The following is a 17,073-nucleotide window of genomic DNA, read 5'->3' on the forward strand; positions in this document are numbered from 1 at the left end:
TTACTTGCTTTCTCTCAACTATACCTATCTTATACTTATATTTCACCGTGAAAATGAATGTATCTACTATGACCTTCTGGAAGAAAGGAGAATATGTACTAAATAAATAATATTAATAAATATAGTCTTAATTAAATTAGGACAATACACTTATTATGCATTTATTTATTCTAATATTCTGCATTTATTGGACATACTGTATGACCAAATATTTTTTAATGGCTGGCTTTAAACCACTAGTTGCTGGAAGGGTAATTTGTGAGTGGGAATATTTAATTATATGGCGTGATTCAACCTTTTATAGTTTTGGTTTGAACTTTCCAGTTTTGTTAATATAATTCAGTTGTTGAAAATTTGTGCATTCTTCTAGAATCTTCTAGACTATAGTTTTGTTTAAAAAGGACTTTAGTATGAGATTTGTAAAGCAAATCTTTACAACTGAATTTTATCACAGCTTTATTTATATCCTTTTTGTTCATTTATTTCATAAAGTCATCCAACATGTGATGTGCTAGTTGAAAAATTAAACACCCCCAGTTCAGTTAGTTAATAAAAGGAATACCTGAGTCAATTGTGTGAATGCTTCATTAAATAATCAGGGCTGATTTGGGTAGGTCATTTCCTTATATATGATAAATCTTAAACTTTAGCTCTCACCATACAGATTTTAAAGGCATTCTGTGTCCCAGTCAAAACAAAATATTATTAAACCAGTCAGTTTGCTCTAGTGGTTAAGACGACAGGCTAGAAAGCCAGATAACGTGAATTTAAGTCCTGCTTTAGCCATGAAGGCCTGCTGGGTAACTTTGGGCCAGTTACCCTCTCTCAGCCTAACCCACCTCAAGGAGAACTGACTAAAGATTACAGTAGATTTTTTATATATTGTACCTAAATGTGTTTTTATTTTTATGCATTTCCCTATAGGTAATAAGTTCAATGAGCTCCCTTTCAGAGTACTGTTTACCTTCTATCCTGCGCACTTTGTTTGATTGGTATAAAAGACAAAATGGCATTGAAGATGAATCTCATGAATACAGACCAAGAACAAGCACAAAATCCAAAAGGTATGCACCTGGATAACTTTGACTACTGATTGCTACCTATGTTTTGTGATTATTTGTAAAAAAAAAACCAACACCTGCCTCTGTGTAGAATTTAGCTTTAAAGGATTTGCTTCAGACAATATTTGTGGGTGTGTTAAAGGATTTGCTTCAGACAATAGTTTAAGGGTGCTTTCATTCTCCAATCCTGTCAAAGCATCAGAAAGCTAGCTGTGGAATTCTCTTCACTCCTGTTGAATTTCTCCTGTTGAGAATAGACAGAGAACACCAATGCTTGAGTCAATGCTTCCTTAGAAGGGTGGAAAAAGAGTGCAGAAGTTGAAAATCAGTGGCCTGCACTCTGAGCTATAATCCTGTTGGTGGTTTGATTCAGCCAATTCGCACCACTTTGGGAGAACTGGTTGTTAACTTTCTGAGTAGTTTTGTGACTGGTTGTTGGAAGAAGTCATTAGGGCAAAGAAAAGGTTGTTAAATTATTTGAATCCAACCACTGCCTGTCGTGGGGTATGTTCCAAAGTTGTGTGATGACTCTTCCTAGTTGAAGAAATAAGCTATAGAAGGAAATGTAAATCCAATCATAGATGCCCACTTTGGCTTATTCCAGCAGACTAAACCATCATGCCATGTTTGGCACCATTAGAGAGGACTGTAAAGCACTGTGAAGCAGTATATATGTAAGTCTAAGTGCTATTGCAATTAGAACTGCTTGTTTCAGAGAGATTATTTGAATCCTGGACTGTGGTAGCCTGTTAGTAGAATGCATCCTTACATACATTCAATTGACACTGCATTTTATCTGCTGGTAAATATTGATGTCTATGTTTTATGTCAATTGCCTTACTGGTTGTGTTTTTATATGAGATGTATAGAAATAGTGAGGTTTAGACATAGTTTAATAAGGAAATAAATTTGAGAGAGAACCAACCAACAGAAACGCAATCTCTTAAATTGGGAAATAATAAAGAAAATGAAAGGAGTAGATATTGAAACATCCTTAAAAACTTGTCAGATGAATTTTTGACGTTTTTACTCCAAAATAGACTAATTAAAAACTGTTTAATGTTATACTTCATTGGTGTACAACAAGAAACTTTAATTATGTTTTCTCATTTTTTAAAGTGATGAGCAGCAACGAGACTATTTAATGGAAAGAAGAGATCTTGCTATTGATTTTATTTTTTCGTTAGTATTAATAGAAGTATTGAAACAGGTATGTCATTTTGAAATTTTTAATGTTTAATTTTAATGGTATATGTTTGTCACTCTTTTAGGGAAAGGTATGTAAGCCTTTCAAATAAAGAAAGAATAACATTTTCTGATGTACTCAAGAGAGAATGAAATATGTTCCTGTTTAGGGTGTGCTTTCATTCTATTCTTCCACTTTTCTCCATCTCTTATCTGCTAGATTAGACTTCATTTTCTAGAAGAGGTTGAGTCATAGAAACTTTCTGTTTTTCCTGTATACGTAATGGAAAGAAAGAATTATATCTTAAATTCTAAATACATTTTCTAGAAGGAAAGCTTCATAATTTTAGCAAAATATATTTCTAAATGTAAGAGAGCAAGAGGTAAAGCAAATTAATTAAACTGATTCTGTTTAGTGGTTTACAGTTTGTTGCTGTGTTTTTTATTTTACATTTATAAGCACTTGTACAATAATTCTTAAAACTCAACATACCACATGTCTGTCAGAATTAAGGAGTATTGCAGATATATCTGTTTGACTTGACGGTTATGATAAAGGGACCACATATTAAGTTTTTCATATACTGACAACAGCAAGGATTATATTTGCAAAATACTGGAAAAATGAGAGCATCCAGCCAGATGAGGATGTAATTCAATTTTTTTTTAGATTGCACTGAAATGGACAGACTAATTTTAAAAATAAAAGATAAAGAAGACACAGAATATTACTTGATATGGAATACATTTCATGACTGGTTAGAGATAAGAGGTAGAAATTAGAAGAAGAAAGATTATAGCAATAGCAATAGCAATAGCAGTTAGACTTATATACCGCTTCATAGGGCTTTCAGCCTTATGAATGTATGTATTAAAAATAAAGATAATTTACAACTACAATCATGTCAATATAGATAACAAAATTGTAAATAAGCTAATATAAAAAGATTCTCAGTTATAATTACTTAGTTATATTATTACTATTGTTATTAATACACGTGTTAATATTTATTACTATCTTTTCTCTGTTCTTTCTTTTTTTGTGTGTGTAAATGGTATACCCTGACAATACACTGTATTCAAAACGTTTATGAATAAAAATATTTGTAAAAAAGAATTAAGGAGTATTATCTTTTGAAGGAGAAAGCAGAAACATGTAATGATTGGCTATACATGCCATTAGTCATCCTCAAGTATGAATTTTGTTAACTGGCTGTTCATTTGTTTTTCAGATTCAGCTTCATCCTGTAATTGATGGTTTGGTACACGATGTTATTAATTTGGCTTTCAAGCACTTTAAATACAAAGAAGGGTAAGACCAAACTTACTTAAGTTTAGTAGTTAACACCTGGCAATATGATCTAGTTATGAGGTAACAATGTGAGAGTCTAAATTTTGAGAGTAAGGGCCTCCTTTTACAAGTCACTTCTAAACTTTTTACACAATTACACAATCAGTAACTGGATGTTGGATAGCCATTTTGTCTGAAACGGTATAGGCTTCCTGCCTAGGCAGGGGGTTGGACTAGAAGACCTCCAAGGTCCCTTCCAACTCTGCTATTGTATTTTATTATAGTAACTTCTGCCTTCCTTTAGGGAAGTTTGATATTAAGAGCTTAAGAGCCCCTTCATAAATTTACTATTTGTATAATAGTATACAAATAGATAGAGAATTCCTATGTAATACTGTAATGCAGGCATACCATTCCCCCTATTTCCAATTAATTAGTTTTTATTGTAGGGACGGCTTACTCTTTTGCTAGTATAGTGATGAATCATAACAAGATTTGTCTGGCAAATCAAATATTTCATGTCTATTACTGACTCTCTAACTTTTTCATACCCTATGCTGGTGTATGACCATAATAAAGATTGCTTTTAATGACTTGTGAAATTATGTAGAATTAGATTTTAATGGGGTTTTCTTTATATACTAAGCCAGATTTCAACACTATGGAGATAATGGTCTTTATATACTAAGCCAGGTTCAGACTTACAGCTAAACCATAAACCACTACATTTGTGTACTCAACTACACAAAATCAAAACCCAATATGTGTAAACGGAGCCTAAGTGTGTATGTCCATTCAGAAATGATAGAAATACCTAAAGATTATTAGTCATATGAAGCTAAACCTACAGTGACATTTATTTATGAATGTTTTAAAAGTCTGTATTTTCTTAACTTTAAACAGGTACCTAGGTCCCAACACTGGAAATATGCACATTGTTGCAGATCTCTATGCTGAGGTAATAGGGGTACTAGCACAAGCAAAGTAAGTATATTTAAGTAATCAAAATATTAGATAGCTTTTACACAGAAAGCCAGATTATTCAGTGAAAAGTTTTCTCTCTTCTGTGTACCGTATATACTCGAGTATAAGCCGAGTTTTTCAGCCCACTTTTTGGGCTGAAAAAAGCCGCCTCGGCTTATACTCGAGTCTACAACTGGATCCGGCAGTGCTGTTGCCTGTTGGAGGAGGAGGAGGCGAACCAGCCTGCCACCGCCGGCCACCGCCAGCCCCGCCGCTCTTCCCGCCCCCTTCCAAGCCCCACAGTCCAGCGGACGCAGCAGAAGCAGCCCCGGGGCTCCGCTGCATTTTCTGGACGGGTCTCGCAGGAAGGAATCCCCTCTCCAAGGGATCCCCGTCCAGAAAATGCGGGGAGCGGCAGCGGAGCCCTGGGGCTGCTTCTGCTCCGTCCGCTCCTCTCTGCTCTCCTGTCGCCAGCTGGTGGGGCTGACCCTGATCCATAAACACTGCCGAATTCAGCCTCGGATCTTTGTCGGGACCTCTTTCTGGTCCGCCTCTGAAGTCCATATTCTCCATAGTCTCTCGAACTGCTCCCCCCCACCTCCAGTTTCTTCCTAGTTTGATCCCACGCGCCGCTGACCTAGGAACCGCATACCTCCCAGCAGTTTTTTCAGGCTGCTCCCAGATGGGAAGGGAGGGGGATTGTAAACCCCTTCCACACCCTGGCTCCTCCTCTTCCAGAGTTCGGGCTCTCTTTCTTTCTTTCTTTGAAAGAGAAGCCCAAATTAGCCAAAGGGGGGAAAGCGAGCGAGCGAGCGAAGCAGTGGGAGGGGGAAAGGTCCCTGTGAAGCCCTGCGGCCAAGGAGTGCTGCCTGCTTTTTAAGAAAACCTGGAAGGGGAAGAGGGCGGGTTTTTTCCCCCTCCCTTTTTCTTTTCGTTCCCGTGGCTCAGCCTCTCCTTTCCTTGGGGCCGCTGACCTAGGAACCACATACCTCCCAGCAGTTTTTTCAGGCTGCTCCCAGATGGGAAGGGAGGGGGATTGTAAACCCCTTCCACACCCTGGCTCCTTTTCTTCCAGAGTTCAGGCTCTCTTTCTTTCTTTCTTTGAAAGAGAAGCCCAAATTAGCCAAAGGGGGGAAAGCGAGCGAGCGAGCGAAGCAGTGGGAGGGGGAAAGGTCCCTGTGAAGCCCTGCGGCCAAGGAGCGCTGCCTGCTTTTTAAGAAAACCTGGAAGGGGAAGAGGGCGGGTTTTTTTCCCCTCCCTTTTTCTTTTCGTTCCCGTGGCTCAGCCTCTCCTTTCCTTGGGGCCGCTGACCTAGGAACCACATACCTCCCAGCAGTTTTTTCAGGCTGCTCCCAGATGGGAAGGGAGGGGGATTGTAAACCCCTTCCACACCCTGGCTCCTTTTCGTCCAGAGTTCAGGCTCTCTTTCTTTCTTTCTTTGAAAGAGAAGCCCAAATTAGCCAAAGGGGGGAAAGCGAGCGAGCGAAGCAGTGGGAGGGGGAAAGGTCCCTGTGAAGCCCTGCGGCCAAGGAGCGCTGCCTGCTTTTTAAGAAAAGGACGATTGTAACAGGTTGAGATTTCCTTTCAGAACAAAACAAAACCAACCCCTCCCCCGGTCCCAATGTTTCAAACAGCCCCCTTTCCTGCTGGGAAGAGCCCAGCCAACCCCCCGTCCCTTCCCATTCGAAAGGGAAGCTCGTATCACCTTCTAGAGAAAGTGGCAAATGCCCTCCGTGACTTCCTTGGTTTCTCTCCGGGCTCTGCTCTTCGGCATTGCCCTTGGGGAAAACTGCCGCGGTTTGTTTCCATGAATATATTAACAGGCGCGTGGAAAGCAACTAAGCCAAGGAGCGTACGTAGTCCAGCCAAGCGAGTCTAGTTTCCTGGGGTCCCTTGCTCGCTCGCTTTCCCCCCTTTGGCTAATTTGGGCTTCTCTTTCAAAGAAAGAAAAAAAGAAAGAAAGAAAGAGAGCCTGAACTCTGGAAGAGGAGGAGCCAGGGTGTAGAAGGGGTTTACAATCCCCCTCCCTTCCCATCTGGGAGCAGCCTGAAAAACTGCTGCCGCGCCACGCCTGCGCCCCAAACAGAGCTGGGTCCAATCAGCCTTTTTCCCCCTTTTTATGCCCTGTCTCAGACGTGCGGGCGCGCATGCTGTGAACTTGTCCACTTAGACGTCGAGGTTGCCGCGTGCACTCTTGTATTTTCCCCTTCCTCTTACGTGCCCCCCTTGGTGCAGCGGGCTAACACTGGTGAAAGGAGTGGGGTGGACACAACTGGTAAATTATAAACCACAGATTTTAATCCTATTTAATTTTTAATGGTATCAAATTTAGCTATAAAGAAGAGAGAAAGAAAGAGGGAGTGTGTGCACAGGAGTGTGGATTTTCTAAAAATCCCATTGAATCCAGAGGAGGGGAGAGAGAGAGAAAGAGGGAGTGTGTGCACAGGAGTGTGGATTTTCTAAAAATCCCATTGAATCCAGAGGAGGGGAGAGAGAGAGAAAGAGGGAGTGTGTGCACAGGAGTGTGGATTTTCTAAAAATCCCATTGAATCCAGAGGAGGGAAGAAAGAAAGAAAGAAGAAGTGTGTGCACAGGAGTGGGGATTTTCTAAAAATCCCATTGAATCCAGAGGAGGGAAGAGAGAAAGAAAGAAGGAGTGTATGAGGGTGGGAGATTTCCTAAACCCCATTGAATCCAGAGGAGGAGTGTGTGTGTGTATTTGTGTGTGTGTGTGTGTGTGAGAGAGAGAGAGAGAGAGAGAGAGAGAGAGACTATCACTGTGTTGTAGCTTATGATTCTTGATGAATGTATTTTATTTTATTTTATTTATGTACACCTAAGACAAATTCCTTGGGGGTTCCAATCAGGCTGCTCTATGCAAACAGTCATGTCATCACTTTCTATAATATCAGCCTGCATTAGGCCTCAAAAGATACGGTACCCGAACAAGTCTTTTTTTTTTTTTTTATCCTGTTAGAAATGGATCCCAGTACTTCTACCGGTAATCCTCAGCCAAAACAAAAACGCAGGTCATTCGAAGCTGGTTTCAAACTTAAGGTTGTGTCAAGAGCAGAAGAAAGCAATAACAGTATTGCAAGTAGGGAATTTTGTGTTGATGAAAAACAAGTGGAATGGCGGAAAAAGAAAGCTGACTTGGAAAAGATTCCAAAGTCAAAAAAAGCTCAACGTGGTTTAACAACTTCATATGGGGCTCTAGAGACTGAATTGTATGAATGGGTTATGGAGTGTCGTCAAAATGGTTACTGTGTAACACGCATGGGAATTCGCTTACGTGCCCTTCAAATGGCACAAGATGACAAATTTAAAGCACCAGGCATTGAAAAATTTGTTGCGTCAGCAGGATGGTGTACCCGCTTCATGAATAGGTTTTCCCTATGTTTGCGGCAAAGAACAAAGATTTCACAGAAGTTGCCAAAAGACCTTGATGAAAAAGTGATGTCATTCCATTCATTCATCATAAAACAAAGAAGGATCCATAACTATGACCTGGGAGATATTGGAAATATGGATGAAACACCTATGACCTTTGATCTTCCAAGCAACAGAACTGTGGCAAGTTTGGGAGACAAAACTATTTTTCTCAGAACCACAGGAAATGAAAAAAAACCATTTCACAGTTGTTCTGTCATGTTTGGCTAATGGAACTAAGCTGCGGCCTGTCATTATTTTTAAAAGAAAGACCTTGCCTAAAAAGGTCAAATTCCCACCACAAATTACAGTGCGCGCACATATTAAAGGCTGGATGGATGAAGACGGAACAAAAAAATGGCTGGAAGAAATTTGGAAAGAACGACCAGGAGCAGCCTTAAAGAAAAAACCATCATTGCTAGTTTGGGATATGTTCAGAGCCCACACATCTGATGACATAAAAAAAATGGCAAAATCTTCTCAAGTTACTTTGGCCGTTATTCCAGGTGGGCTTACATCTGTATTGCAACCGCTAGATGTGTGTTTAAATAAACCTTTTAAAGACCGTGTGAGAAAGATGTGGCATGAATGGATGTCATCTGGTCAAGCCCAACTGACAAAAGGTGGAAATCTGATGAAGCCCGACATAGAATTGATAGCAAAGTGGGTTCGTGATGCATGGGAAGAGATTCCGGAGGACATGGTGCGACACGCCTTCAAGAAATGTGGCATTAGTAATGCTATGGATGGCAGTGAAGACAGCGCTTTGTATGAGAACGACAGCTCTGATGGTGATGACTGCGAACTCAGTGATGATGACAATGTCTATGCTGATAACCTCACACCAGCTAATGCTGAAGCTCTGTTTGGACATACAGATGATGAGGAGGAATCCAGTTTTGAAGGATTTTAACTCTTATGTTTTAGCTTGGTTGCTGAATGAGCTAAGGTTTTTGTACATTTAAAGTTATTGTTGATACCATATTGTTTTTATTGACCCTCTTTTCCACTTACAGAGCTAGTTATTTATTTATAAATAAATAATATTTATTTATTCAAAAACATTATTGGTATCTATTTTTATTTTTGAAATTTACCGGTAGCTGCTGCATTTCCCACCCTAGGCTTATACTCGAGTCAATAACTTTTCCAGCTTTTTGGGGTAAAATTAGGTGCCTCGGCTTATATTCGGGTCGGCTTATACTCGAGTATATACGGTATGTTAGTGTGTCAGTCAGTTTGTGTATATGTATGCATGTGAACATTCATATTTCCAACCTTTGTAAGAATAGATCCTTTCCCTTCACAAATGCAATGCTTTTGATGTAGAGAGCTATCTGATCTCCGAAGGTAGTTTCTTCAGCTAGTTAAACAATTCTAAAAGTTGGAATCTTCTTCCATCGATACCATCTTTGGAAGCTCAAGAGCAGGAGTTAAGTGCAGTGTTTCCTCAGAATAATCTTCCAGGAGTGCCAAAATGATAATTGATTGAAGTCACCTTTAGGTTTTTTAAATGCCCTTAATAATGCACATTCTATCTTATGGATTGCAGGGGAGAAGTAGGCTGATCCAATCAGAGAGATGAACTAATTCTTTGAAAGGTTCCTCCTTCCCCTCCTACTTTTTCTTTTCTTTATATTTTCTTTCTCTCCCCCCCGCCACCCCAGGATAATTGAAATGGAAACTGAAAAGAGAAATGTGTTGTGACAACACTGTTTCCCAGTGATTGTCCTTGATTAGATAAGTAAATAAGTCTAGATGTTTTTTGGGGAATATTAATGATCTCCTCATTAATGTAATAATTATTATAATTAATGATATTTTAATGTTCTCTCCCCCAATAAATTGGTAATTACTATACACAACCTATGTTCTAATTTTGCATCTTTTTCATTACAAAGCTAAATTTTGAAAAGGAAAACTTCATACTTGCGTTTCATGGCCATGGGAGATCTAAAACATTACATTGCACAGGGTATATTTGATTTAGGATGTAATATTGGAGACTTCATTTTCTATGGGTATGATGGTGACTTTTCTTTTCCAGTTGCCGTAACATATTTCACAAGTCTTGTGGGAGTTGTAGACTCTTTGGTATTGCAAAAATTTCACATTGTGTAATTGGTTTTATTTATTTAAATTTAGATACTATCCAACTCCAAGACCACTCAGAGTAGCTCACAATTTAAAACAAGTATATAAAATATAATGCATAATAAAAAATATAAATATCCATCTTGCTGTCAAATATCTACTTTGAAACAAGCATAATCATAATTTATTTTTGTTTTGTCTGTTTTTAGATTTCCAGCTGTGAAAAAGAAATTTATGGCAGAATTAAAAGAGCTGCGGCATAAGGAGCAGAATCCTTACATGGTTCAAAGCATTATCAGTCTAATCATGGGGATGAAATTCTTCCGTATTAAAATGTACCCTGTGGAAGATTTTGAAGCTTCCCTTCAGTTTATGCAGGTAGCAAAGTTCCATATCAGGAGGAAGTTGTCCTTTTCTTATACAAAGGAACCTCAGTCCTTTATAATGCTTGTTTAGTAACTAATGTCAGGAACATGTGGTTTTTATTTCATAGGACATATAGTAATGAAAACTGGAAAATAAAATATGCCTATCACAATAACTGAAAAACTATTTTCATTTGATTGCTCATAATGTTTGCTTAATATTTTTCTATTTGGCAGATTATTATTCTCTGTTATTTTGTTGTATTTAATTTGGAGCGAGACCTTCAAATACAGTGGGAGCTCCTTTGGCTAAACATACATAAATTTGCACTGCCTTTTGAATCAAACTCAAGTAAAATGAAGGCAAAAATGTTGCATATTTAACAAAGTAGTAGCTTTGTCAAAAATACAAGTATTCTTGTTTATTTATGAAACTTTATTTTCTATTTTTGTTTATTCCAGGAATGTGCACATTATTTTCTTGAAGTTAAAGACAAAGATATCAAACATGCATTAGCAGGCTTGTTTGTTGAAATTCTTGTCCCAGTAGCTGCTGTAAGTTCTTGTTTGTTTACTAACCCATCACCCATCAACCAAGGCCCTGGCTAGTACACATAGTATCCAACAGGTAGTAATAAGTTAAAATACATAAAACTATAGTCTGATGTTAAAGCAGAATTAAAGTAGCATTTTTACCAAAGTTAAATTAATAACAAAAAGTTAACAGCAGTTCTTATATTGCACTGGGAATTTGACTTTGGGCTTCCACAGCGAAAGTTTGACCCCAAATAGCAAATAGGCAGACCAGCTTCTGGTGGCTTATGTTAATAAATGATGGGAATTTTACAATAAGAAGTATTCTGCCAGTGTCCTGGGCCCAAGAGCTTTAAAGGTAGTAAATGACATGTTTCAATATATCTAGAAACAAATAAACAGCCTATGTTAACATTTCAAAATTAGCATAGTGTGCTCTGTACCGGCAGCAATATTTTGTACCAATAGAAATTTCTGAATAAAACAAGATAGCCAAAAAAAGGATGCAAAACAGAAATGGTTGGGGGCTAAAAGTATATCTACAGTTGTGTTAGATTATTATTGTTTAAGATATGATGAAGGTAACAGGCTGGATTTCACTTCAAGGTGCAGGGTAAAATTCAGAACAAGAACTCCCAAGCTGCATATTGTGTTTAATCTTTCTATCTCATCTTGGACAGATAGTAGATCTATCAGAGTTGCTAGAATTATGATTCCCCACAGTGCCTTTCCTTGATTCTGCTTAAGTTTATTTTCCCTTGTTCAGCTGATGACTGTCTGTAGGCAGTCTTCTGTATGAGTGTCCAAGCTGTACCTATTAGAAAATCTGAACTTAATTTTATTTTATTCTTTCTCTTCAGGCTGTTAAAAATGAAGTGAACGTTCCCTGTCTGAGGAACTTTGTTGAAAGTCTCTATGATACAACACTCGAACTATCTTCACGAAAGAAGCATTCACTGGTTAGTAATCCTTAATAAACAAGCCAATATGACTTCTGTTAAAATAATAGTTTTATTTCTTGTTTCTAAGTATAATTATACTTTGTAAGACATTTCATTTTGAAAAGCTATAGAAGAGATGAAGATACGATGCACTGGATCTTAGCATTTCCTTCTAAGTACAGGTACAGGACCTGGTTAGGGATGGAGAGAAGCTTCTGCATTCATTAATGGCTCAATAAATGTTGGGCAGCAGTGGTAAATGTTAGCACTGTTCCAATTTTATTTATATTGCTAAGATTAACTTCATTTTTTAAAAATAGTTGTTAAAATGTATCAATGAAACTTGCAAATATGAATATATTATGAGTCATTGCAAGAAAATAATTTTGCTGAATGTGAAGAAAGTAAACACTTTTAAGTCTTACTGACATCATTTGGAAAGATTTAGACACATGTGGTTCTCTAATTAGATCATGTCCATTGGGTAGATCAATTGAAAGTGAATGGGACTTTAAGAAAATCAAAAGTATTTTATAATATTTCAATTTACAGTTTAAGTTAAAAGTAGTAGATTTAGTTTTACAATTTACATCAGAACACACAATATTATAATTACCATAGAGCACCAATCTTCCAGTGATTTCCAGGCAAAACAGAAATGTTTTCTACTAAATTATTACTATGAGACCCTAACCTAGGCATAAGGATAATTGACCTCTATTATTGGGTAGTAGTGAAGACACGATATCATCTGACCTCAACTAATTTTATTTTTGTTCTGTAATTTATATTTTAAAGGGTTTTTTAGATCAATGATTTTGATAATAATGATGAAAGATTGTGATTTAAATAGTTCATTTAATACTGAGAGTGTTAAACTCCTACAGAATGTAGTGGACATTTTCCAGAATACATATAAATCATACTTTGTTTCTCTAGCTTTTAAGCAAAACAAAAGGGGGAAAGGGAAGAAAAAACCCATTAAACTGAAAGTGCAAGGTAGAACATTTGGAAGAGGACAAAAAGTTGGACAAAAAACTACCCAAATATGCATTTTGGATCATCTAGCATTTCCCTTTGTACTTGACCTGTGAATTGTGGAATCTTTTATTTTTTATTACAATATTTTATTTGAAAAGGAAACTTTAAGAATATTTTTAACTAAAAATAATATAGTTGAAGTGTTGTAGGAAAGTTAGAAATTTATGTGGCCTTATAAGGGACAAGCCATTTCTCTAGGCTATTTCTAGTAATAGAGCCAAATAAAATACAGTTCTAAGAAAAAAACATTTATTTAGTGGTTCATTATTATATAAAATGGGATGAAAAAAATACCAGTTGTTTGAAGAAGAACTCTAACTGCTTTTATGTCACTACCATGAATGTGTTTGTTAATTGAGCCATTAAAGCAGAGGGCTACATTAGTCTATACAAATGGTCTATTCTGTGGGAATTCTAATAGCTTCATGACAGCAGATTCTTAACATCCAACAAATCTAACTGGTACAATAATTTACATCTTATTACAATTTATCCTTGGAATGTTACATCATTCTGCACTCTATTGCTGCGTAATGTTGGACCACATTTCAAGTGTTCTGGATAGCGCTGGATAGAAGTATTTTATTATTTAATTGTAAACATATTCCTACTTTTATACAGAATGATCACAAAAAGCATATTAATTAAGGTTTTAAAAATTGTAAGAGTTATTTTTTATTTAAAAAACATTGTTTGAATTCTGAATTCTATAATCATTGTTTATATTGGCAGATGCATTTAATATAAGTCAGGAGAGAGATGGAACTCTAAAGTTTAGTGTGGATGTAATCTCTAATGTTTACTGTGGACCTGTTGATAAATTAGATGTCTCCTTTGTTATCATTCAAATAATCTTGTATTTCTTTTGTCTCTTATTTAGGCTTTGTATCCTCTAGTAACATGCCTGCTTTGTGTCAGCCAAAAACAGTTCTTTCTAAATAGATGGCATATTTTTCTCAACAACTGCCTGTCCAATCTCAAAGTTAGTACATCATTTTTTGTTGGCTTTGTAATTAGCTCTGGGTATATGTGTCATGAATCTGCCAATACTACCTGTGCAATCTTATATTCTTAATTTAGTGGCTTCCTTGCAAATCAATGCATGGTTTCCCATATCTCTACTAGTTATAAAATACACATAGCATACTGACTCAGTCAGAATGCATTTATATGATGTAGAACCTCTGTCATAATTAAGTACCTTTAAAATAAAATAGAACTAGTGCTTGCAAGTACATTTGTAAATGTAATAAGATTATTATTTTTAAAATAATAAAGTCCACATCTTACATTTAACAAGATGATGAAGAATTAATTATAGTTGTTCTCTCTGGTAGATTGAACTGCTTAAAAATACAAATACTAAACAATAAAACAGTTACAAACATACAACCTTCAGGCAGTCCAGACTAAATATATGGTTATTAAAAAAAGAATATACCGTATTTTCACGACTATAAGCCGCACTGAAAATCCTAAAATTTGATCAAAAACCGGCAGTGCGGCTTATAACCCGGTGCGCTTTATGTGTGAAAAAAGATCGAAAATCTCTCCGTCCCGACGCTCAAACTTGAAGCTCGCAAGCATGCACACGTCCCTCGGGTCTCTCCCTTCAACCTCGCTACTTTCTGAGTCGGAGCAGAGAGCCACCCAGCTCCCAGCCCCTATAGACTGGGCTGTTCCGTCACCCCCGCCGCCGCAAGAAGGGACGGCAGACCGGCGCAGCCCTTCAGGATTTGCCGGCGCCGAGCACCCCATCCGCCCCGGCAGTCGCCCTGCCTAACTCCGCTCCGCACCCCAGCCGGCTCTGCGCTGCCGGTCAAGGGCGCGCGGATGGCTGGTGTGGCGCCGGTCTTCCCAGCACACCACGCCGGCCGGGCAAGAGCCGGGAGAGCAGCGGAGCCCGAAGCCTCCCACGCCAGAAATGTCCCGCTAGCCGACGCCTGCCACGTGCGCCCACCCGCCCGCCTCGGGGACCGCAACCCGGGCGCCCTGCCTGCCCCCATCCCCCCCGCCTGGCTCACCGATGCGGATGACATGGGGCATGCTGCAGCAGGCGTACAGCCAGAGGACTCCGAGCAGGGCGGCAGCGGAGGCGCAGGAGCGGGCCAGTGGCGGGCGCGGGGCATGGCAGTAGGTCAGCATCCTGGGCGGGCGGGCGGCGGGCAAGGCGCGGGAGGCGGAGAGGACAGAGCGACCTGACCGCGGCGCCCCAGGCCCCCGCGCTGGCGATCTCCCGGGGTGGCGTGGCTGCGCGGGGCCGCTCAGCGGAGGAAGGCGGCCGCCTGGCGGGAGAGGCTCGGCCGAAAGGTGCCGGGGCTGGAGCCGCAGAGCCAGGCATGCCTTCTGCCCGGGAAGTCCTGCCCCTTCATCCCCGAAGGCCGGCGCGCGGTGAGGGGGGCTGGCGTGGAGGCGAAAGTACTTTGCACATGCTCCACAGTCGCTGCGCTCTCCGTCCCAGCCTTCGCCGAAGCCGGCGGGCTGCCTCCCGAAGAAGCCGCCGGAGCGTCCCAAGCCAGAAAATGCCCCAACTCGGGCAGACGGAGTTCCAGTTGCAACCTGCGCACGTAATTCGATGAGGAACCAAGGGGAGCTGGGTCTCTGAGCGTGGCTTATAACCCGGTGCGCTTTATATGTGAAAAAAGTTTAAAAAATTAACATTAACTGATACTGCGGCTTACAATCCGGTGCGGCTTGTGGTCGTGAAAATACGGTAATTATTTTCTTTAACATCTACTTAATATAATTGTTCAGAATACTTAATATAATTCTTAAAAATAAAGGGATGACAATCTTTGTACTTTGAAAGATAAAAAAAGTAAGTCGGACCTACAAAAAATATTGCAATGTAAATGTTCTTGTATCTTCCTCTCAGCCAGGAATATGTTATTTGAATAAACTTCATTTGATTGTCCCTCCAATTCATGCTGGGGTTTGCATAGTCCTAAACATATCCCCAGATTAATCTTTTTTAAAACAAAGTTTTCTTTTTCTTTTACGAAAACCTGTCTGCCGATACTACTCCTTGTTTTTCAGAATCATTATTTTAGTTAGAAGACCACCATAAACATTCCAGATATCCCTACTGGTATATTTGAAAACAGAAAAGGTCATATAAGGTGACTGGTGAGTTTTTAACTCACTCTTTCTCCTTTTATTTCATAAATATTTACATGCTGTTTGGATGGCTAATCTCTCCAGCTCTATTAACTGAAATATGGCTTTTAATCACAAATAGAGTTATGATTGGTGAGGAAAAAAAATTAACAGCCAAGTTTATTATCTTCTCAAGTTTAGCTGGATAAAACACCATTGCTTTAAAACTGTCAGTTGCTTTACTGTAAATAATAACTTTTTCCTATTTCGAAACCTTGCTACCAATTCTTTTGTGTCCTACTGCATAAATACTATCTGAATGTGGTTATTCACTGAATTATGTTTAAAATTATTATTCACTGAAAAGTTGACTCGTTTTGCTTAGATTCAATTTGAGTATTTCTGTGGTATTTCTACAAAGGATAGTTGGTTACAAAGCTAAATAATTGCATTGTTTTTAATTAGCAAAATGTAAAGGAGACTAACAGATCTTTAGCAGAACTTCTGTGGTGTCATGGAACATTTATTGAATCACAGAGTTAAGAACTGTTTAGGCCTCAGTTCCAATTCCTGCTCAATGCAGGAATCCAAATGAAAGCATCCCCAACAGATGGTTTTCTAACGTCTGCTTAAATACACGCAGTGAAGGAGAACCCAGGTTCAGATAACTGGTTGAACATAATTACAATGAAGCCTTCTCTCAACTGGACTCCACATTCTCCCCTGCATCCATGAAAGAGCATTCTAGAGCCTCTATGAAAGAGCAAGAACATGTCTTGTATTTCAACCAGTATTTTATTATATTACTTCTTCAACTTCTCTTCTGAAAATTAAACATACTTAATTCTTTCATTTTTCATCATACAACTTTGTTCCTTGTTTCCTTTCCCAAACTTTTTCCAGTTTCTCTTTTTTTCAAGTGTGTTATCTGGGCACACTTAGAGTGAAGTCTGATTAATCTATCATAGTTGCATATAATAGCATCACAACATGATACCAAATATACTGCAATATATTATTCTCTTAGTGCATTTTACTAAATCATATGGTTCACTGAAATGCAATAGCCTGAG

At 38.7% G+C, this 17,073-nt stretch overlaps 1 protein-coding gene across 9 annotated transcripts in view; it reads left to right on the forward strand.

The window, feature by feature from the left end:
* The window catches only part of FRY (FRY microtubule binding protein), a 200,830-nt gene that overhangs the window by 91,487 nt on the left and 92,270 nt on the right, over positions 1–17,073 (forward strand). For all 9 annotated transcript variants that reach the window (XM_032219636.1, XM_032219627.1, XM_032219630.1 and 6 more), the window contains 8 exons: positions 925–1,064; positions 2,181–2,271; positions 3,479–3,558; positions 4,441–4,521; positions 10,233–10,401; positions 10,851–10,943; positions 11,783–11,881; positions 13,785–13,886. In XM_032219636.1, coding sequence (XP_032075527.1) covers positions 925–1,064; positions 2,181–2,271; positions 3,479–3,558; positions 4,441–4,521; positions 10,233–10,401; positions 10,851–10,943; positions 11,783–11,881; positions 13,785–13,886 — 855 coding nt within the window. The remainder of the gene's footprint in view (positions 1–924; positions 1,065–2,180; positions 2,272–3,478; positions 3,559–4,440; positions 4,522–10,232; positions 10,402–10,850; positions 10,944–11,782; positions 11,882–13,784; positions 13,887–17,073) is intronic.

Source organism: Thamnophis elegans, chromosome 6, assembly GCF_009769535.1.
Source record: "Thamnophis elegans isolate rThaEle1 chromosome 6, rThaEle1.pri, whole genome shotgun sequence".
Taxonomy (NCBI): domain Eukaryota; kingdom Metazoa; phylum Chordata; class Lepidosauria; order Squamata; family Colubridae; genus Thamnophis; species Thamnophis elegans.